This window comes from Cavia porcellus, unplaced genomic scaffold (assembly GCF_034190915.1).
Source record: "Cavia porcellus strain 051 isolate PalLab524CR breed Dunkin Hartley unplaced genomic scaffold, mCavPor4.1 scaffold_26, whole genome shotgun sequence".
Taxonomy (NCBI): domain Eukaryota; kingdom Metazoa; phylum Chordata; class Mammalia; order Rodentia; family Caviidae; genus Cavia; species Cavia porcellus.
The window spans coordinates 32,867,099-32,889,682 of record NW_026947509.1 but is presented as its reverse complement, the minus strand read 5'-3'; the positions used below and the strand labels follow the sequence as shown (position 1 = coordinate 32,889,682).

The window sequence follows — 22,584 nt, the reverse complement described above, 5'->3', positions numbered from 1 at the left end:
GCTGCAAACAGCAAGCTCAAACCAGCAAAGAACAAGACATACCTTCTTCCTGCCATTACATCACATCCTGGCTCCACCCCTTTATGGGTGGAGCGCTGACACCATCAATCCAAGCATTAGACAATAAACAAATAACAAATGCACAATTCAAACTCATGAGGCCTGGGGGACACAGACATAAAACATGACAGTCAGTATGAAGTGTCGAAGACCCTATTATTATTGTACAATCTACCTCTCTTTCTAATCCCTAACCTTTGGTATTTAGCTGCTCTGTGTGAGGTATGTACCTATTTTTATTTGTATATAATTAGTACATCAATCAATTCCTTTATATTGTATAGTCTTCTTTCTCTCATTGAGCAGTGAATGACTTTATTCATTTAACCTTGCGTGTTCCCATCCTCTTACTTTTATTTTGTGTGTCCTTAAATTGAGGCAATATTTTTGTAGAAGCTTATAACTCAGTGTTTTAAAAAATACATTCCCTGTATGTGTTTTCATTTGGAAGATTAATGCATTAATATTCAAAATAATTATCAATAGATGAGGACATATGACTTCCATTTTCATGGTTGTGTTTTGTAGATACTCTCTTCCTCTATGTCCTTTGTGGTTTTATGTTTTATGAGTATTATGCTTGGATCCTTTCCATTGTTGAGCTGAGTGACTAAGGGTTTTTGCCTTGTGGCTACCAGGAAGCTCACATGGAAAGTCTCCCACTGACAGAAGCCTGTTTCAACATATATCAAGTTACAGTTGACTGTGAACAAATTTTACTCTCATTCATATGCTTTTTTAAACTTTATTTAGTACATATTTGCCATGTATTTTGAAACATTCAACATAGGGAATTTGTATTGGTGTGTAATAAAAATTCTTTTCTCCTCATCCCCCTGCCCACACTTCTTCAGGCTTAGATATCATAGGTTATATCTATTTCTTGCTTGTATGCACTGGCAGTTTAATTTTACCATAAGTGTTATTTATAATTTACTTCTTTGGTATAAAGGAAAATGTTTCTCACACATTGTCATTGCAATCTAAGTATAGTCTGATAATGGCTCTATTTTAATTGTACCACTGTGGTTTTTGAGTCACATTTTTCATGGTATTAATAGTGGTTCTAGGTTTCATTGGGAAGATTTCTTTTGCAGTTGTTGGCAGACAAGTGTTGTGATGATGAGGTGCATAAGGTTTTCTTATGTGGGGAAGTTGTTACTTATCCCTCCTTTACTGTGCTGAGCTGAGTAGAATATTGTTGGATGGCGGCTTTTCGTTTCAGCAGTTTGAATGTACTTTCTCACTCCCTCTCTGCACAGGAAGTTTCTGCTGAATCATTGTTTGAAAGCCACAGTTACTCTCATTTGTGTGTTTCCTATTTGTTTTTGCTTTCAGAATTCTTTCCCCCAGTTTCTCATTCCCACCACATCGTGTCTCTTTCTGTCTCCTGTCCCCTCATGATTCCTTTCTTCTATGGGATCCTCGGATCTTTAATTTGACAGTTGCGTTAAAGGAGAAAGCTTCCAGATTTGGCCTTCACTGGAGCTCTGGCAGGCCTAGACCTTTAATTACTTATTACATCTCATGCATACTGGAAACTAATACAAAAGTATCAGTGGCCATGAAGAAGTTGCCAAGAGACCAGAAGAGGCACACAGATCAGTGATCACACAGAATGGAATCTCAGCCAGTAGTGTGGATCACTGCAGTGTGTCAGAGGGAGCAGGCTTCTGTATGGTCAGCTGAATGTGGGCTTCATCCTTGCCCAAATGTGTGGGTTTACAGTGAGTCCGGATGAAAGTTTTCAGGCACCACCCTAGCACAAGTTGCAGGTCGGAACATTGCACTGAGTCCTGCCCTGATGGATGTATTTTAACTGTAGTTTTCTGAGCATGGGCCAGAGTTAGCTGCGCATCATAGCAGTTACGACTCAAGGTGCCTACGGTGAGGTCCAGCTGGATCCCTGCACTGATTCAAGAAGGGCAAGGTCATTACCAGCCCAGGAGGCAGGTCCTCCTGTTAGCTCTTGGTGGCCTGGCTACTGTGTGTGTGCTATTGCCAGGTTGCTTGCTTTCTGGGCCTCACTGTCTGAGGAAACAACTGTGCACCATCAATCAGGTGGAACTCCTGGCTGAGCATGTCAGGGAAACCTGGCTAGGGAATAGGGCAGTTTGGAGTCTGTGCCTGGCAAAGATGTAGCCAGTGCTCTGAGATTGGCAGAGCCTTTACTTGGAGAAATGTGACATGAGGTTATTCTGCTAAAGACTGAGGAGTTCAGAATTCCTACCTTTCAGATGGAGTCAAAAATGCCTTAGACACAATTGAAATTTTGGCATTCTAGGTGAAGTAGTGATAGCCCCCATGCTTTCTGAAGCACATCAAGGTTGCAGTTTGTGGATGTGAATGTTACCATTGACCTTGCATTTTTACTGAGTGTATCTGGTTCATGACCACCTGCCTGAAGCTATTCTAATTCCTTGGATTCTCTAAAATCTGAGAAATGAGAATACGCTCCTCTAAGCAAGATCACTATGTGAGCAGTGATACTAGGTGCAAAAACAACAGTGAAGGAACAAACTAGACAAAGCTCACTCATGTGCTTCCTCTCACAGCCAACTCAGAAGCCAGGTAGGTTTATGAGTTGGGAGGGTATCTCTGGGAAGACCCTACATGTGACAGTATCCGTGAACCAATCCCCAGGTCTGTACACTGGTTATTATACAACTGCCTGCTTTCTTTGTTTCTATGCAACTGTTTTTCTTCTACTTGTTCAATTCTCACTCTTGTTCGCTGTGAGGTGATACAGGACTGGGCATCGTGGAAGCAACCTGCAGATGTTAGGACACCTCAATAAAGGCCTCAGTTCTCTTCTGGAGATTGTGGGCCCAGAAAAACCTCCCTGTGGGAATTGGTGCAGAAATGGGGAGAGGAAGTTGGCTTTCTACCTTTTGAGCTCAGATTTCATCAAAGTTTAAGAGCACGTGGGTGGCCGAGGCTTGTGTGGTGCTGAGCATGCCACCAATGTTTCAGCATTTGAGAGATCTCTAAGGATGTGGAACTGAGAGCAGGAACCTGAGATGCTCCACAGAGTCCTCCTCACAGCAGTGCCTGTCCATGCAGTGATGCTCATGATGATCAAGACAGTTGATGCCCATGAGGAGTCAGGGCCAAGGGCCTTGCAGAGATTCCTTGGGAGCTGGGCTGAAACCTGGGTCATGGGAAAACCATTTCTAAATTTTGCTGTTTCACAACCTCTGGTAATAGAAACTTTAATTAATGTACTTTGACCTTCAATTTTGTAATATCTTAACGTTAAATTCCGTTGTTCAATATCTGTGTTTGCAAGTTCACCATGTAGGGCAGGTAATGTATTTCACAAGGATAATAAACTCTCCATATCTGTAATATATGCTTGTAGGGATGCCAGCAGATGAACTTCACTAATCATTATTGCTCTGAGTAAATCATTTTCAGTGAGTGTTGCTTCCTGATTGATATATGAATCTCCACCCATTCTGTAGCAGGTTTTGTACCTGTACTTATTCTAACCATTGTATCACACATGCTTTGTCTGAGCAGCTGGGTGACTCAGGACTGCAGTCCCATGCCTCCTGTACCTTCGCCTGCCCCACTACCTCTGTTCCTGTGTCTGCTGCTGGCATCAGGTTTTGCCCAGGCAGGCAGGCTGCTGGTGGTGCCCGAGGATGGGAGCCCGTGGTTTTCCTTGCAACCTATTCTAGAGAAACTCATCCAGAGAGGACATGAGGTGGTTGTGGTCATGCCAGACACTAGTTGGCAGCTGGGACAGTCCCTGAACTTCACAGTAAAGACCTATTCGACTTCGTTTACTGTGCAGGAGTTGGATCTTCAGTTTCAGCTTTTTCGTGACACTCAGTGGAAAACTCCGGAGCAAAGTATGTATTCTTTTACAACAGGGTCATCCAAACGCTTTTTTGACATCATGTTTTCACGTTGTAGGCGTTTGTTTAGTGCACAGAAAATAGTTGAGTATTTAAAAAAGACTTCTTTTGATGCGCTGTTGACGGAACCTTTTGATGTGTGTGGCTTAATTGTTGCCAAGTATTTTTCATTGCCATCTGTGGCCTTTTCCAGGGTAGTAATGTGCCACCTTCTTGAAGAAGGCACACAGTGCCCCTCTGCGCTTTCTTATGTTCCCAGACTTTTCTCAGTACTCTCGGATGTTATGAGTTTCAAAGAGAGAGTGCAGAATCTTTTCACCCACCTGGAGGAGCGTTTATTTTGCAATTATTTCTATAAAAATTCTTTAGAACTTGCTGCTGAAATTCTCCAAAGACCTGTTAGTACATATGATCTGTTCAGCCAACCATCAGTGTGGTTGTTACGCACAGACTTTGTCTTCGACTTTCCCAGACCTGTGATGCCCAACATGGTCTTCGTTGGTGGAATCAACTGCCTTGAGGGAAAGCCCTTGTCTAAGGTACGTTCTTTCTGTCCTTTGGCACAGTCAGGGTGTCCTGACTTTGCATATTAATGAAAAAGATTTCCTCCTGATGATCTATGAAAATGTCACCTTTGTCACATTTGTCTTTACGGTTCAATGTGTTGTTCTGTTTTATTTCATTGCCGGTTCATAAATTTCATAAAGCATCCTTTGTTTGTGTGAATTATGGAAAATTGGTTCAAGTATATGTGATTTCCAGATTGTTTTTTAATATTATTTGTCTCAAAAACACTGGCAAAAGCTATGTTTTATACCAGTCTCTGTTTCCACCTGTGGGAACATAGTCTAAAAATGTGTGTGCATTATTTCTAAGTTTTGAAATTGGAATATAGCTGTGTATGTATCACATGCAAAATTTCTCATCACTATGAGTAAACTAAAATGAAAAAATGCACTAGATGTATTTCTCTTTGTCTTGAATTTTTCACTTTTCCATGTTAGTAGACACAATCACAGACCAATATTAAAAATCTGACCTATTTTTTAAATAATTTTGTTAAAATTCTCTGCTTCCATTTAATTTATAAAACCAACTGATGCTGAGAATTATACTCGTTCTACTTTTTCCTTCTATGAACAAAACTCAGAAAATACCTCTACCTGTTTTCTTTATTATCTCAATAGCCTGAAGTGTCAGGAACAGTGCTTTTCTGAGTTTAATGATGTGCTCATATTTTTCTTTAATAATTTGAGAAACTCCTTTTATATGTTATGTGACCTCACCCTAATTCCACTTTTCTTTGAGAATTTCAGTTTTTCTATGCCTCTCTGGCTTATAGACCTTGTCTAATGTTTAAAGTTTTCTGAATTTTCTGGTCCAAAATTTTGTGTATAAGAGCTGTAATTTTTAAATCCCACTGTCATTACTGTGGTGACCATTTCTGTTTCTTCTTTTGTGAATTAAAAAATAAAGAATAGCTATAAGATTTAAATATTAGGAATCTCAGTGCTTAGCTTTTATCAAGGCATTCCAGGCAAGTTTCATTAACTTTTTCATTTCTTTCATCTTAAAGCATTTGACTTTTCTGTAGTCAAATTGGGTAACCTTAATTTAGTGCTTTTTGGATTTTCTTTTGTGTACTTTTCCCCGGACCTGAGGCACAGAAATTTATTGTATATGTTTTACTCTTTAAAACTCTTGCAGTGTTGATATCCTTTATTTTTTCAATTAGTCCTTTAATCCACAGAGTAAAAGGATCCAATTTTATTTTCCAAAAGCATAACTGATTGTGCCAATACCACTTAGTAATAATTGTGTTCTCACTCGTGGAACAGAAATGCATCTTCTGATTTTAATTTTGTATGTTCTCTGTGTCTGCTTCTGACCACTCACTTTATCCTTTGTCTTCTTTTTCTCTTTATTATTGAGATCTACAGTTTAATTAAGTAGTCAGTTTTCATGTCTGGTAGCGAAATACCTGTGTTTACTGTCTATACTTCTAAACTTTGCTGGTTATTCTCATATTTTCCTTTACCAAATAAAAACTTGGTCATCTAGCCATTGTATTATTTTCTGTTATGAGTTTGTGAGAATTATTATGTAAAGCTATCATCAGCAAATAATTTTCTCTCTGATATTTGTAGCGCCAGAAGCACTCAGTTTTGTGTATCTATGAGGAAATTCCTGAGGTCCTTTACCCATAAAGGGAAAAGGTTGATCTTGCTTCAGAGGTCTGAAACTTGCAGTCCAAAATTGATTGGTTGTGGCTTTATGAGTGTCTGTGTGGTGAGCGCGTTGCATTATGGTGAGAGGGTGGAGGCAAGTTCTCCCTGCAGGAACCAGGAAACCAAATGTGTGACTCCAGAGGGATGAAATCCAAGGTCCCCTTCCAGGACCCTTGTCAGGCATTTCCTTTTAGGCTTGAGCTCCTAAGCATTGCATAGCCTCCTCCTAGTAGCACCACCGTGGGTCCAAACTTTTAGAATGCTGAACTTTAAACTTGTTCTTCCAAACTACACAAATATTTGCTTTGCCTTTTTGAAGTTGTACTTCCTAAACAGTGTAACAATATAGTAATTCTAGATTGTTGAAATTTGGATTTGACCATTTACGTTTGAACAAATCTCAACAAACACGATAAATATTCTAGGTGAATATATATTTGTGGGCTGATTTGTGTCTTTGTGCATGTATGTTTGTATGCAATGTCTTAAGCTCTTCAAAGGATATTTTTCTAAATATTTCCTGTAAGCAAATCTTCTTGAGTTTATATGGGCTAATTTCAGCCAAGGATATGATTAGCTATTTTAACAAGGATGGCAGAACATTATTCAAGAGAATATTAAAACTGATTTTTTGGGAAAAAACACAATTAATCCCAGTCTGTTTGAATTTTTGATAAATTTCAGTGGAACTGACTACTACGTAATTCAGGTTCATTGTGTGTAATGCAGAGCCCTCTAGCCAGGGAGGGATGCAGGTGTGACATGGCTATACAGCAAGAAATAGTTTGTACTTCTTCCTTTTCACTTATGTATTCTGGCTTCATTCCAGAGTCCAAATAAAATTTCAGCTATTAGTGAATAAACCCAAGTTCACCTACTAAAATGATTTATTTTAAACCTTTGTCAAAATTTTCAAACTTGTTCAATGTCAAGAATATAATGAGCACCCATTACAGTGAGCACCCATGTATCCATTCTTAAGTTCAAATAATTTATAATATTTTGGTGGACATGTTATCTGTCTAATTTCTTTCTATTAAAAAGGTTTGGTTCTCATTTTAAGATAAATTGATGATATGTACTTCCATCCCTAAATATTTCATTTAATATAAAATTTAAAGAAACTTGCTGGAGATCCTCCTAGCTCAGCAGCATAAGCACCTACCTTGCAAGCCTGTGGTCATGAGTTCGATCCCTGGTACCGGTAAAAATACAAAAAAAAAAAAAAAGTTTAAAATTTAAAGAAATTTGATTACATGACAATATCATTATGATGTTTAAAAAATAATTCTTCAAAATTATCTGTTTTTCAGTTCATAAAGTTCTCCAACTTTCCTAAAAAAATGTCATTTGCGTATTGGTAATTGGAATAAAACTGAGAATGCAGAAGTAAATATGTACATTCTTGGCCAGACATAAATTGTTTTCTAGGAAGATTCCAAGTCCTTGAAATGGAAGAATCGTCTCTCCTGCAGAAGTGCACCAAATATCTGTATATAAAGATTTCCATGGACTCTTGTTGCACCACACCAAAATCTAACATGAGTTAAATATATAGTTTGAAGGTAAACTCATGAAAATTCTCAGAAGAAAATACTAGATTAGGTCTTCAAGACCTTGGGTTTGCCAATAGTTTCTTAGAGATGACATCAAAAGCACAAGAAACAAAACTAAATTGAAGTTCATCAAAATTAAAACCTATTTTGCATCCAAAAATACTATCAAGACAGTAGAAACATAAAGTATATCATGCGAGAAATACTAATCTTATATGTGCTAAAACTTTCTTACCCGTAACAGATGAAATACTCAATTCAATTAAAAATGACCATAGCCTTGAATACATATTTCTCCAAATAAGATATAAAAATGAAAAAGAAGCATGTGATGCGATATTAAACACCATTATTTGTTAGTAAAATACAAAAAGAAAATACATGTACATGTCACACCTATTAGGATGACTGTGCAATGATAGTACAAGTCTAGGTAGGCTGCAGAGATACCAGAAGTCTCATATATGACTTGGTACAGACCTGTGGAGAACAATTTGGTGGTTCTTCAGTAACTGGAACAGAATTACCAGATGATACAGCTATTTTACTCTTTGTATGTACCCCAGGAGAAAAAAACAGGTGCTGAAACAAATAGTTGTACATGAATGTTCATAGAAAAACTATTCACAATAGCTTACTGGTGGAAGCAAGTTAAATGGCCATCGTTGGATGTGTAAAGAAAATGTTCACACCTAAACTACAAGCTAATCCTCAACCATCAGACGAATGAAGCATGGATAATTGCTGCAAAATAGATAAGCCTTGAAATCATTACCTGAGCATCAAACATTAAAGGCCACATGTAATATAATTGCGTTCATATGAAATATACAGAACAGCCTAATTCTTGGAGATAGTGCAAAGACCATTTCCAGAGGCTACAAGGAGACGTGACTGAGGGATGAGTGCTGAATGGCAAAGGAATTTCCTTCGGAGGTGGTGAAAATGTTCTGTAACTGCAGAGATGGTGCTTGCACAAGATTGTGACTGTATTAAATGCCACAAAATTGTTCACCTAAAATGGTGATGATGTACCAGATTGTTTGATAAAATATATCGCTCTTGTCCTCTATGAGCAATGCCAGAATTACAAGGATGACTTCAGTGCTGAGTATGATGAATCCCGGGCCTGTGTGCCGGAATGGAGACAGTAGCTCGAAGGTTTATCAAACTGGATGCACAACGAAAATGTCTTTCTCTAGGCTTAAAAGAGTATCAGAATGTTCATGAAGAAGTCTTACAAGAATATCAGAAGATTAAGCAGTCAAGTCCCAATTACCATGAAGAAAAATACAGATGTATCTTCATAACAATTTCATAATATAACTGGCTCACATTAAAAGATTCATAGGTGAATTTGACCAACAGAAGATGTGAATAAACTTAAGATTATTTATTTAAGATTCCAAATGAGTTGCTCTAGATTCTAAAAAGATAAAATTTTGCCTGTTGAAAGCTTCAGGATTCGTAAACTTAAGTTACTTTTCTCTTTTTTACTTTTAATTTATTTTACTTCTCTGCATTTTGAAGCCTACTTTTTGCAGGTCTCTCTCTCTCTCTCTCTCTCTCTCTCTCTCTCTCTCTGGTTCTCTCTCTGGCTCTCTCTATTTCTATTAATAATTTCTATTAGTAATAGAAATAATTTTTAGATATTGGAGATTCAGTGTTTATGTACTTCAAATCATTTTTTTCCTTAAAAACTTGTGTTTGTCATTAGAAATGAATTTTTAGATTTTGAGGATCCAATGTCTACACTTAAAAGTTGTGTATGTTTGAAATAAAGCAGTAATGTGTCAGGTGAAATGCTTTTGGATAAGTAAGCATATTTTCTGCCCTTTCTTAATGCAAACTCTTTGCCTTAAATGGTAGCATATTTAGAAATTTGCACAAAATACAAAAAAAAAAAATTAAAACATTGCTTTGGAGAGTTAAAAATAGAAAGATGTATATGTATAGATTTCTATACACATATATGTATACAGGCTGACTTGGTTTAGACTATTAAATCAACTCCCCATTGAAATGGTTGCCTTAAGATGTTTGCTAGTCGATACATAGTGTGGTTAATCATTAGCTACACTGCTTCCCAGTGATCAGAGCAAGGGGGAGCACACTGTAGCCTACCAGAGTCTGAACATGTGTGCTCAGCCTGTGTGTATCCTGAGGTGATGTGGATGTGAGCATGCATGAAGGAAAAAGCTGCTACTCTCAGTAGGCCAAACGCTCAGGTTAAACAACTGATGAGTGTTTCTGTAGGGGTTTGTTTGACATTTTTTTCCTGTCAAATTGCTACTTCTATTATGGAAGCATTTCCATTTCAACAGTTTATCAGCTTTATTAATGATGGACAAAATTTGATATGTTATAAAAAAATCCTTTTGGGGCAAAAATTATAAAAATTGAATGTGTAGGTAACATTTATATACTACTATAAATTAGTTTTTGAAGAGAGATATGCAAAGAAGCTATTACCTACATGAGATGTATATTTAAAGAATTTTTTCATCCTGGGTGCCAGAAATATTAAAAATCAGATATATTTAACCATAATATACTGTGATTCATCAAATACTACAAACTTTAATTCCATGGAGTTTATCTGTTGATGCTGACTTAAAGCATCACTTGTTTTATCATGTGGAAACATAAATTAAGGTCAAAAATATAGGATTTTGGACTAATGTTGGTTCAAGTTGTTTTATCATATTGTCTTTTCAAAGTGCTGCTAGTTGAAAAGGGAAGCATTATGTTTACAAATCTGTTTTGAAATGTTTGCCAAAATTTTGGTAGTATCTTTAATAAGGATGTCTGTCTCCAGCATCCAAGAATATAAAAAATGGTGAAGATGGTGAATTTTTCTTATCACATGTGTTTTACCTTCATTTAATTATGAGGAGCAAAGCTGCCTTTTTAACAGCTCATTTATACATGTGTTTTCACTTCATAGAATGTCTTTCAACATGATGAATCTATGACAGGTTGATCCCTTTTAGAAAGTACTCTGGGGGTTAAACCTAGTCTGTCTCAGATCAGAGGATGAGTGGAATTGAATTTGTTCGTCCAAAGGAAAGAGGCATAGAAATTCTCAAGCTGCTTTCCAGACCCTACTACTGGTTAGGCTGGTGATCAGGACAGTGGAACCTGAAGGAGCAGAATGAAGGATGAACTGCTCAGGCACTGCAGTCTTTTGGGAAGTGTGCAAGGGTCAATTCTAATGCGAATGTGCTGGAACTCACATTCTAGGATGTTGGATTAAGATGTAGAAAGGATGGAGTGTGTAGGCTCCTGATGGACTTTGGGTATAAACCTCTTATTCTGGTCTGTGTCTTGCTTTCTCCCAATTCATGGGTCATCTCTGCACATGTGTTGGGTGCTTCTTTTACCTTGCAGATTTTTAGTTTGATATAATCCCATTTCTTTATTTTTGCTCTTTTCCCTATGGTTTTGGGTTCAAATTAAAAATCTCTGCCCATACTAACCTTATGTAATCAGCTCCTTTATTCTGGTAACATTTTTATAGTTTCTGGTTTGAAGTTTTTTTTAAAATGCATTTTAGTTGATTTTTATATTTGACATGAAAGAGGTGGCTAACACCATCAAATGAGTATAGATGGCTAGTGTCTCAGAGTATTTACTAAAGATACTATATTTTACCTATTGTGAATTTTTGGCATCTTTGTGGAAAATCAATTAATGAGAAATGTGTGGGTTCAATTCTGACTTTTGTATTCTATTCCATTAATCACTGTGTATTTTTTTGGTAGAACTGTACTATGCCACTTTAATCAGTATATCTTTGTATAGTTTGAAATCAGGTAGTATGATACATCCAACTTTATTCTTTTGGCTTGTGATTGACTTAGATAGTTGGACATTTTATGAATCCATATGAATTTTGGCATTGTCCTTTTCATGCTTTCATAAGATATCATCATAGTATGACAGGGATCACACTAAAGATGATGGTTCCCTTTGGATTTGAAGAAATTTAGAAACTAATATATGAAAGCAGCAAAAATTTGGACAAAAATAGCAACAAAGTATCAAATGAATAGAAAATATATGAATCAAGTCACAGATCAATAGAAAGTTCCAACAGTAGAATCAACCATGAAGAATGAATGAGTGAGCTGGAAGACCCAATGTTTAAAAGTAGGGTACTCCATAGGTAGCTGGCATGGGCAGTGAGAAGAAGCCAGGCCAGCCTCCATGTACTTGGAGGCCACCATCAGGACTCTCCCATGGGTAGCCAGCATGGGCAGGGAGAAGAAACAGTCAGCCCCGCTACTACAAGCCTGCCAACTGCCATCACCTGCAGGGACCAATATCCAATACAGGCCAAGAGAACCAGTCAGCCCATCCTTGGAGAGCCACAAGTTCCTGAAAAGCTCCCCCACCCCAATACACAACCACCTCCCTGGGAATCTGAGTTAGGAGAAACCCAGGTACCTAACCCATTCCCCTACAGTGTGAATGGGTAGCTAAGATGGGTAGTATCTGGGACCCCACAACCTGCTCATCTGGAGAAACCCAGGAGAATATAAGATGAAGGAACAAAAGGCAATCTTTGGCCTCCAGCCCAAACAGAACAAGTCCAGGAGACTGAGACATAGAAAGCGTGGAAGTTCCATGCCTGAAATTTCTGGGATGATGGCAACTGAAGTCAAGAAACTGTTTCATGAAGCTATAAAATAAATCAGATCAGATATCATATCTCAGGTAAAAAAATAAATGATAAGTATAATAAAAGGTTGCTGAGTGTATCTAAAGAAGACATAAAATTTTCTTAAAAAAAGAGGAGCATAGGAGATGAGGGAAATCTTGATGAATATAGAGAAGAATTGGAATGCATGAAACAGACATCCAGGAAATTTAAAGCTCCAGTAAAAGCTGGCAAAACCACTTGAGAGAAACTGAAGATGGACTTTCAGACCTTGAAGATAGGATAGCAGAAAATAACTGCAAAAGGAAAGATCTCTTAAAAATAACAAGAAACCAGAAAATAACAATTCATAGGCTGCAAGGTAACACAAAGAAAAATAATTTAAGACTGATAGGTGTCAGTGAAAAAGCAGGAGTCAACACAAATGACATAAAAAGACTATTTACAGAAGTAATAGCAGAAAAATTCTCAAGCACAGGAAAAGGACTTGACATTCAGATAAGTGAGGCACTCAGCACTCCAAATAGCCATAACCAAAAATAAATCTATGTCCAGACATACATTTATCAAACTCTCAGAAATTCAGCATAAGAACAGAATATTAAAGGCTGTCAGAGAAAAGGAACAAATCACCTATAAAGGAAAACCAATCAGAATCATGACAGAGTTCTCAACACAAATCATCAACTCAAGAAGAGCTTGGTGTGAATATTTTAAGTCCTTAAACAAAACAACTTCCAATCCAGATAGATGTAAAACTATCTTTCAAAATTAATGGAGAAGTAAGATACTTCCATGACAAAAAACAACTGAACGAATGTATGACCACCAAACCAACCCTACAAAGAGTACTAAAAGATAGATATTCTAGAGAGATAAAAATGACCATGGTTCCAGGAACAGCAGCAAAGTAGAATTGCTGAGTTGGGAAAACAATTGAATGAAGTGGAAAAGTAGGGAGCCAATGTCAGGAAGCACAGGAGAAATAAACCAATGCATATTTGCCATAATCACTAGTGCAGATGGCCTCGATTTACCAATAAAAAGAAACACAGAGTGGATCAAGAAACAAGATCCATCAATGTGCAGTATATAAGAAACACATTAACTCAAAAGGAAATTCATACATGGAAAGTTAAAGGAGAGGACGCAATGTTCCATGTGACAGAACCAGAAAAAGCAGGGATAACTTGCCCATCAACTGCAGAATTGGTAATATGGCATTTTTATACAATGGAAAGGTACTCAGCAATTAAGAAGGATAATCATGAAGCTTTTGTAGGTAAATGAATGCAACTTGTGATCATGCTCTTGGGTGAAATGGTTTGGACTCACATAGGTGAACATCATGTTGTCTCCCTAGTATAAAAAACTGAAGGAATTAGTGAGATCCAAAATGTACAACAGATATTGTGAAAGTGAAAGAGGAGAAAACATCTAAAAAGGGAAGGTAGTATCATTGTTAACTCCCTATTATCTTGTTTTGAATCCCTGTATCACTTTCACTGTTTTGTTTTGATTGGTTTTATTCTGTTTTGGTTTTTTTAATTAGGTCTGATGGTATGGGTAGCTATTTCAAAGAAAACAAGATACATTGCAGTAACCATTGTTATTATCTTGTTTCGAAGTCCTGTATCACTCTCACTGTTTTGTTTTGATTGGCTTCATTCTGTTATATTTTGTTTGGTTTTATTCTCTTAAAAATAAAATATTTTTACTAAATTAAAAAAGTATTTTAAAATATGTATCTGGGGAGAACAAGAGAAAAAGATAAAGAATATAGATGATAAGAATCACCATCAAAAGAATAAACTTTGTGATACAGGATTTGCATAAGAAGGAAGAAGAGGTAGGGGGAGGAGGAGGAGATATTTGTATATAGTCCACCAGAAACTGTACAGGCCAGGAGTGAATGAGATATGATAATGGAAGGGCTAAAAGAAAACAAAGTGCCAACCAAGAATACTTTATCCAACAACAATCAAAACTTTCCCAGCAAACAAAAGCTTAAGGAGATTATCATCACTAAAACAGCCAAACAAGAATTTTCAAGGTCTGTGCTTCAAATTGAAACAAAAACAACATGAGACATATGAAACATGAAATGTTAATAACATCTAACATAAAACAAAAACACAAATCTCAATGATTTGAGTAAATCAGGGCCATTTTAGAATACTCTTACAACTGATAGGGACAGTGATAACTGTGTTCCTCGTACAGAGTTTAAAAAAATAATGAATAAAAACTATAATTAAAATAAGTTGGCAAGCTATGTTCATGACAAAATATTGTAAATTTTGATATGTAAAATATAAATTTTTTGGAAGATACAAATGTAGAGTTGTATCCAAAATTGATCAATAGGGCAGCAATTTTGAGGGAGTAGTGGTAGAGAATGTATTTAGCATTTGTGAGGCCCTGGATTCGATCCACACAGCACCTAATAGTAATAATAATAAAATTGAGTTGTCATCAGTTTGAAATAGAAAAATTAAATAATACAAAATGTTCTGTGCTGGCCTCCTTATAACCGTAAAGCAAACTTGTCTCTCTTGTGTATGAAATAAAGATAGAAAGACTCAAAACACATCATCACAGAAAACTATCACATCACAGAGGAAAATAGCAAAATAGAAAGCAAACAAGCAAGAAAGGAAGAAAGAAAAATGTCTACCACAACCTGAAAAAAACTGAAAATTGGCGATAGTATTACTTTCATATCAAAATTACTTTGAATTTAAGTGGGTTAATTCTCTATTGTGAAAGAACAAAAGTGACTAAGTTAATTAAAACATAAGAACAATAACAAAATGAAACTTATAGGTTAACTATGTAAGATTTCTCACACATGTGAGGATCCACACAGAACACAAAGGGATGGGATAGAGATATCCATAAAAATGGAAACAAAAAGAGATCACCATTAGTTATAATTATCCAAAACAAAAAGAACTTTACCCCAAAATCTTAAAGACATGGAAGGTGAGTGTTTCTAATAGGAAAGTGTATAGTAAAAGTGCCTACTTAAAGTGTAGAAAGAATCTCGTCCTATAGACACACAACTGTAATACACACTGACGGAAACTGGGGCAGGGTCAACATAGGTGAAAGTCCTGCCAGAGCAACTCAATGAAACTCTGTTTCAAAATAAAATATTAAATTCCCAGTGCTGCAAAGCAGAAAAAAAGGGGTGAGGGAGAAAGAAGAAAAGGAAGAAGAGAAGAAAAAACTCATCTCAAATACAACTCCAAGAACTAGAAAAAGAATAAATTAAGGGAAAAAATTTTAAAACATAGACACTGAGAAATATCAGAGGATTAATAAATGAAATGGAGACTGGAAAAATATTACAAAACATCCAGGAAACTAAAAGCTGATTTAAAAAAAGATAAGCAAAACTGAGAAACTTTAGCTAAACTAAGAAAGGAGGAAGCAGGAAATAAATCAGAAATTTAAACCAGACATTACAAGAAATAATACATAAATTCAGAACATAATTATAGACTACTGTGAACTATGTATGCCAACAAAAAGGATAATCCAGAGATATAGTCAAATTCTTAGATTCATACAACCTGCTAAGTCTGACTAGTGAAGCAACAAAAAATATTAACTGATCACATGACATCTCCTATCACGTCTCCCAGAAAAAAAGAGAAGGAGAAGGAGAAGCAGAAGCAGCCTGGGACTTAACACCTTTGTGACTGAATTCAACCAAACTTTTAAAGAAGAACCAGTATCAGTTCTTCTCCAACTCTTCCAATAAATCGAAGAGGAAGAAATACTACCAAATTCTGTAAAAAGCCAGTGATAGCCATAAATCAGACCCAAACAGGGACAGTGAAACAGGTTATAGGCCAATAACCCTGATGAACACACAAGCAGAATTCTCAACAAAACACTAGCACAAATTCGATAACACATTAAAAAGATCATCAATCATAATCAAGTAGAATTTACTCCTAAAGTATAAAAATGGCTTGACCACTAGGAAAAGAAAAAGTCAAATTCTCATGTTTGCTGATGATTTGATTTTCTAAATAGAAAAACCACACACCACACCATTAAAAACCAAATAGACAAATACGGCAAGATTACAGGAAGAAAATGCAATACACAAAAATCAGTACTATAATAATAAACTATCATAAATAATTTGGGAACAATCTAATTTATAATAGCTATAAAAACTCAGGAATAAATTAATCCAAAGGGATGAAAGACATGCATTAAAAGGTATACAACTTTGATTTTAAAAATGCAAAGGATACAAGTAATGGAAAAATATCACACAGTATTGGAAGAATTAATGTGAAAAATGTCCAAACCCACCCTTGTAGTTCACCGAACATGTTAATGAGTATTATTCTGAACTGGCAGTCATATGATAGAGTCCATTTCTTTGGAACACATTGTTGGAGCTTTATCTGTTCATATGGAAAATTATGTGGTTTCCTGATTCCCCCTAATTTCTGTGCCCTTGCATTGTTACCTTTGCATTTGAGGAGGTAGTTCCTTTTCTTGACCTTTCCAGGTGATCTTTTCAGGGACAGACCTTCACTACGTACTGTAGCCAGTAATTCTGAAAGGATCATCTAGGGAAAACGCCAGGCAGCCGGAGCTCATGTTGAGTTTTCTAGTTGGCTGTTCATCTGGCATGGCTCTGCAATGAGGTGGGTTTGCTGTCTACTGTCCACTGTCCAGTGAGAACTCTGATAGAGCTGTGAGATAGATTCTGAGTGGCTCCTTGTCAGGCCAGTCATGAGTTGTTTTCTTTGGTCAGCCAGATTCCATCGTTGTGCTCAGTGACATCCTGTAGCCATTATGTAGTGTCTTTCTAAGAGGGACAACCAGAGGCTATGTTTCTTAGGTATGTGGTATTGATGATTGTTTCCCTCAGAACAGACCTGTGTTTTCAACTTTTAGATGAATTGAGTAACTATTTCGGTTCCCAAATGGGGCAGGTCTAGCCCTTTGTCTTTGCAACCTGCAAGCAGTTAAATTTAACTCTGTGGTTAGGGGTATTGTGCAAGGTTTTAAACCGAGTTGAGCCATTGCCTGACTTTCTAATCAAGCAGGCGTTTTCTCTCTGTCTATAAGAAATATGTGGAGGAAATCTCTCTGCCTGGGTGGAGTCACTGGGAAGTTTTTGTGTAAGTATAACTGCTGCTTGATTCTCCAGATCAAGCAGGACCCACACTTTCTGCTCTCAGAGATTCATAAGTTGGAGTTTTTTGGCCTGGATGGGATCACTAGTCATTTTTTTCCGCTTCAGAGTTTAGCTCCTTGATTTTACAGAAGAAAAAAATTGAAATTATTTACTTCAGTACAGAGAAGTGGAAATCTTCCTGCCTGTTCAGGAAGTTGGGTTCAGGTAGTTGGGTAAGGCTGAAAGAAGACTGACCTTCTAGATGAAGCAACACAAGCCCCTACATTTTTTTAAACCTGAAGAGGCTGTTTCCTTGTCTGGATGGGCACTGAGGTTTGGCTGGAGGTGAACAGTCCAGGAACATGAGCTTGTTCAAGCTTCCCTTTTTTCTTGTAAAGGCAATCAGATCAACCTTAAGGTTTTCTCTGAGCCTGGCAGATATTTCTGACCAGGTGCCATAGCTAGCAGCAACACTGAGTTTCTACCACGATTCACATGTGAATAACTCTGATCTCTATTCTCTTTTTGGTTTCCACCCACCCCCCAAGCAGACTACTTATGCCATTTCCACCATGTGCTCTTTTTAGAAGAGATTGAAATAGGCTTTCTTGGAAGTTTCTTGCCTTGCTAGGGTAGCAGGATACCTGCACATAGTCTGTAGAACTGCACTTGAAGAATACTCCAAATCTGGTGTTGTGTTGATTTGGGGATGCAGGTGGGGTGGCACAGGTGGGATGAGAACATACTTTTTAATTTTGGATTTTATCTAGTTCTGTGGACCAGGCAGGAGTCTCAGTCTCTTTCCAGTTGTTGGAGTTTTCCAAAGAAATTTTAGTCTCATAGTAGAAACAAGTTGAACTTTCTGTGGGAAGAATAAAGTCTGAGACTTTTCATAGATGTCCCTCTAACCATTTAAAATCTTCTGACATAATCATCTAAAAGTGCCTCAATTATCAAGGAAATTGGTGACTAAGCAATTGTCTAGTAAGATTTAGTGTTCTGAAAGGAGCCATGTTGTATTCATGACCAGCATTATGCCTCTGAGTTGACTGTAGAATCATTCACTGAATTCTGATGGTATGTGACCTGAGATAGTTGTGTACCACTGGGATCACCCATGAAAGCATGCAGATACCCGCCTAAAGTCATTAAGTTCTGCATACAGGCATTCCTTGTGTACTTTCTCTGTGCAGGTATAGTAGGAATGTTGTATAAGGAGGATGAAACATGAAGTCATCTTCCTTGATCTCAGAGAATTCTGTGTGAGAGACACAAATTCCTGAAGGATGGCTACAAGGTTACAGGGTGAGCTCACACTGTGTTTTGGGGCAGAGAGGAAACCTAGTACAATGTTTTAGTCAGTCCTGGGGAGGTGACCACCATCTGGGTTGGATGTATCAAGGGGAAAGGGATTTAAAATAATGACAGTCACATTCTTTCTAAACCCTAGAATGGTCCTGTAGGTGGGTTGAATATTTGGAAATGGAACAGATACCCTGGTGGAAATAAAACAGGAGAAGCAGTAGTAATTATCCACGGTGTAGTTATTTATAAACTACAATTCCACTGCCAGTAAGGAGGTTAAGGGCAAGAATTTTGTAGTGTTCCAATCTGGGATGCCAATTCCATTCTCAGGAAAGAGCTTTTGGTAGTGTAAGAGTAAAATCCATATTTTGCTTTGGGACAAATTTCAGAAATACAAGCTCCATTCAGACGGCTTTACTACCATCTCTTTTGAGTTCCTCAACATCCAAATACACTACTTACAAACTCTGTTTCTAAACTCCAATTGCTGTACAAGGTTTGCATCTCTCTCAAAGCCGAACAGTTTTTTCTTTTATTTTTGGTACTGAGGACTGAATGCAAGGTCTCTGCAATGAGCTATACCCCTGGTCCTTTTTACATTTTAAAGTAAATTTCAGTCTAGATCTTGCTGGGTCACTACATTGCCCTAGCTAGTTTCAAACTTATGAGCATCCTGCTTCAGCCTTCGAGAATGCTGGAATACCAATATACACCACCATGCCCAGCTTTTGATTTTCTTACCATTGAGAAATTAATTGTTATAACATAGGTGTAAATGAAACTTCTCCTTTTAACTTTTTAACTGTATAGTTCTGTATTAAGCAATCACAGTTTTGTGCAATCATCACAACCATACATCTCCAAAATTGTTCTCTTCTTTCCACATTGAAGCTTCATACCCATTAAAAAGTAACTCCTCATTCCTTCTCTCTCTGAGCCCCTACAAACCATCATTCCACTCTGATGCTATGAATTTGACTTTTTTTTAGTACTTCATATATGTGGAATTATGTGGTATTTGTCCTTTTGTGATGGGCTTATTTTGCATTTGATTTGCTAAAATTTTGTTTGAAGTTTTTACATGAGAATAAGTAGTTTTTCTTTCTTGTAATGTCTTTATCTAGTTTTGGTATTGTGGTAATATCTGTCTCACAAAATGAATTAAAAGAGTTCCTGTATTTTTGTTTTCTGCAAAAGATTGTAGAGAATTGACACACTTTTTTGATAGAATTAATCAGTGAGGTCATCTGAGTTTGTTTTTATATGTGAGGAACTTTGAATTCAGAATTTAATTTCAGTGTAAAAGATACAAATCATTACATTATGCTTATTGACTTGTTCTTGCATAGACACTAGTAGTTTGTGCCTTTTAAGGAATTTTTCCATTGTTTCTAAGTGAAGAATGTATACACACAAACCTATTTCATGGTATTCTCTGAGCATTCATTTTAGTAAATGTAGAATCTCTAGTGATACCAAATGTAGTTGCTTATCCCGTGACAAACCAATGAAATGAAGATACAATATGTTGAGGAAAAGAATGCCACATAATTTAAAAAAGCTTGCTAGGATTTATTCCTGTCAGAAAGTCCTTCTTGCCAGGAAGCTGTTCTAAGGTGGCTTCTATGACTGGTTGATGGCTGTTCCCAGCCTGGTGGGCAGCTTTTTGGAGTAAGAGCAACAGATGTTGCACTGAATCTTCATTACCTAGTCTTGAGGGGTTTTTTTTTTTTTTTTTGGTTTCTACAAATTTTGAAAGCAAAGATAATTTTTCTTATGTTACTCCTGTCACTGATTAGATAGATATTGAACAGCATTCAGGTTGAGGGTAGGTAGCTGCCCCAAGCCTCTCTTGCTGATTGCCAGTGGATGGCAAAACTCCCAGTAATGAGCAAAAGCATTCTCCCTCTGTTACATACTACATACTCTGTCAGTAGCGGTAAAGACATTCTTTCTTAGTTAGCTACAAATTACAGGCAAAATGAAGCATCCCCAATGCTTCGTTTTAATGTTACCTCTCTTATTTTTTAATACTGGTTTTTAACTTCTCTCCTTTTTCTAATCAGGCTGGGTAAAGCTTTATCAAGTTTATTATTCTTAAAAAACCAACTTTATATTTGCTTAACATGTTCTGTTTTTAAAAATTTTTTCTATTTCATTGGTTGCTACTCTAAAATGAAGATAAAAGGAAGGTAGATCAGTCATTACCATTTTTTCATTTTAAAATAGTAAATTGTAAATTTATAACAGTATAAATATATGTGATAAAATAATGTCATGATTCATCAATATAATACGGAATAATAATGCTAGTTAACACACACATCATATCAACTACTTAGCTTTTCATGGAAAGAACTTTAAAATCTATTCCCTTAACAGTTTTGAAGTGTATGATCATCTGTTACTATCCTTATCAGGTTTTACGGTTGGTCTCAAAGTATTTCTCTTATCTGAGATATTGTATCTTTTCATCATCATCGCCTATACTCTTCAAACAAGGCCTCTGTAACCACCATTTTGCTCTCCCCTTCTGTGAATCACATTGATTTAGATTCTACAGATAAACTAGAGTATGTGGTATTTGTCTTTTCCTTCTTGTATTGTGTTACTTAGCCTAATCTCTGATTCCATCAGTGTTGTGTCAAATGGCAGAACTCTTTTTTTTTTATAACTGGAATTTCTTTATTCTTTTTAATTTTTTTATTTAAGGAGAAAAAGAAACAGAAAGGGTACAAGTAATACAAAATTTAAAAAATAAACAGTAAGAAATCACTAGTTACTAGATTACATATTCTCATCTTAGAAATAGTTGTTCAGCTTACAAAATTAAAGCATATAGAATGGACTTTCAAACAGTGAGAGTGCAAACAGTTTTGTTCAGTAATCCAAAAAAACTCAGTAATATGCTTATCCATCTTATACACTCAAACATATATGCAGTAATAACCTTTAGAGCCCCTTCTTTTCTTTTCTTTTGTTCAATGACAATTACACATTTTGGATTTTATTACTTCCACAGTTCTTACTACTTTTTTTGAAGAGAGTAAAACCAAATGTGACATATCAGAACAGAGTCAGTCAAATCAAAAGGATGGACATAATAGATAATGTAAAAACAAAATACAAGGTGATCAACAATGGTTACCATACTGCCTCTTGCTATTTTAAGAAGAATTGCCTAAATCATCAGTTATAATAAAATTGAACAAAACAGTAGAGAATACAACCAAAACATTGGAGACTTTACAGGACTTTAAAAGAAGATAATAGTCAACCAGAATGGGCATCATAAGGAATCTTATTGTCTTCACAGTTGTTGCCTATACTTTCGAACTTGGTACTATCTAGCAAAACAGAATAGGGGAAAATCAGTCAAAGCAAGATGGTGAGGGCAATACAGGGTTTCAAATCAAGTTAATAGGAAATCAAAGTAGGTTACTATAATGTATCCTGCTATTTTTTATTTATTTTTCCCTTAATTAAAAAGATAAAAATAAAGAAGTAAATACAGAACAGCGCAGGTCAAAACATAACCATTTAAACAAAATAGTGTTTCACCTCAAGATATCCTGACATAAAAGTAGTTACCATAGTGACTCTTTCCTTGAAATCTTTAAATATAACTTAATATAGTGTAGCACCAAACATATCAAGACACTGTAAAATCATTCAAGAGAATTATATTATTACAGGGTATTTAGAACCAGCTAACAGAAAATGAACAATGGTTTCTGTATAATCCCCTTGTCTATGA

The 22,584-nt window shown here is 36.4% G+C and overlaps 1 protein-coding gene across 4 annotated transcripts in view; it reads left to right on the top strand.

Moving 5' to 3' along the window:
- Positions 1-22,584, top strand: part of LOC100731122 (UDP-glucuronosyltransferase 1-6) — a 206,490-nt gene that overhangs the window by 110,770 nt on the left and 73,136 nt on the right. The window contains exon 1 of one of the 4 annotated variants that reach the window (XM_023566954.2): positions 3,566-4,462. The exons of the other annotated variants lie outside the window; for them this stretch is intronic. Coding sequence (XP_023422722.2) covers positions 3,566-4,462 — 897 coding nt within the window. Of the gene's footprint in view, positions 1-3,565; positions 4,463-22,584 lie in introns of those variants that run through there. 4 annotated transcript variants of the gene reach the window in all.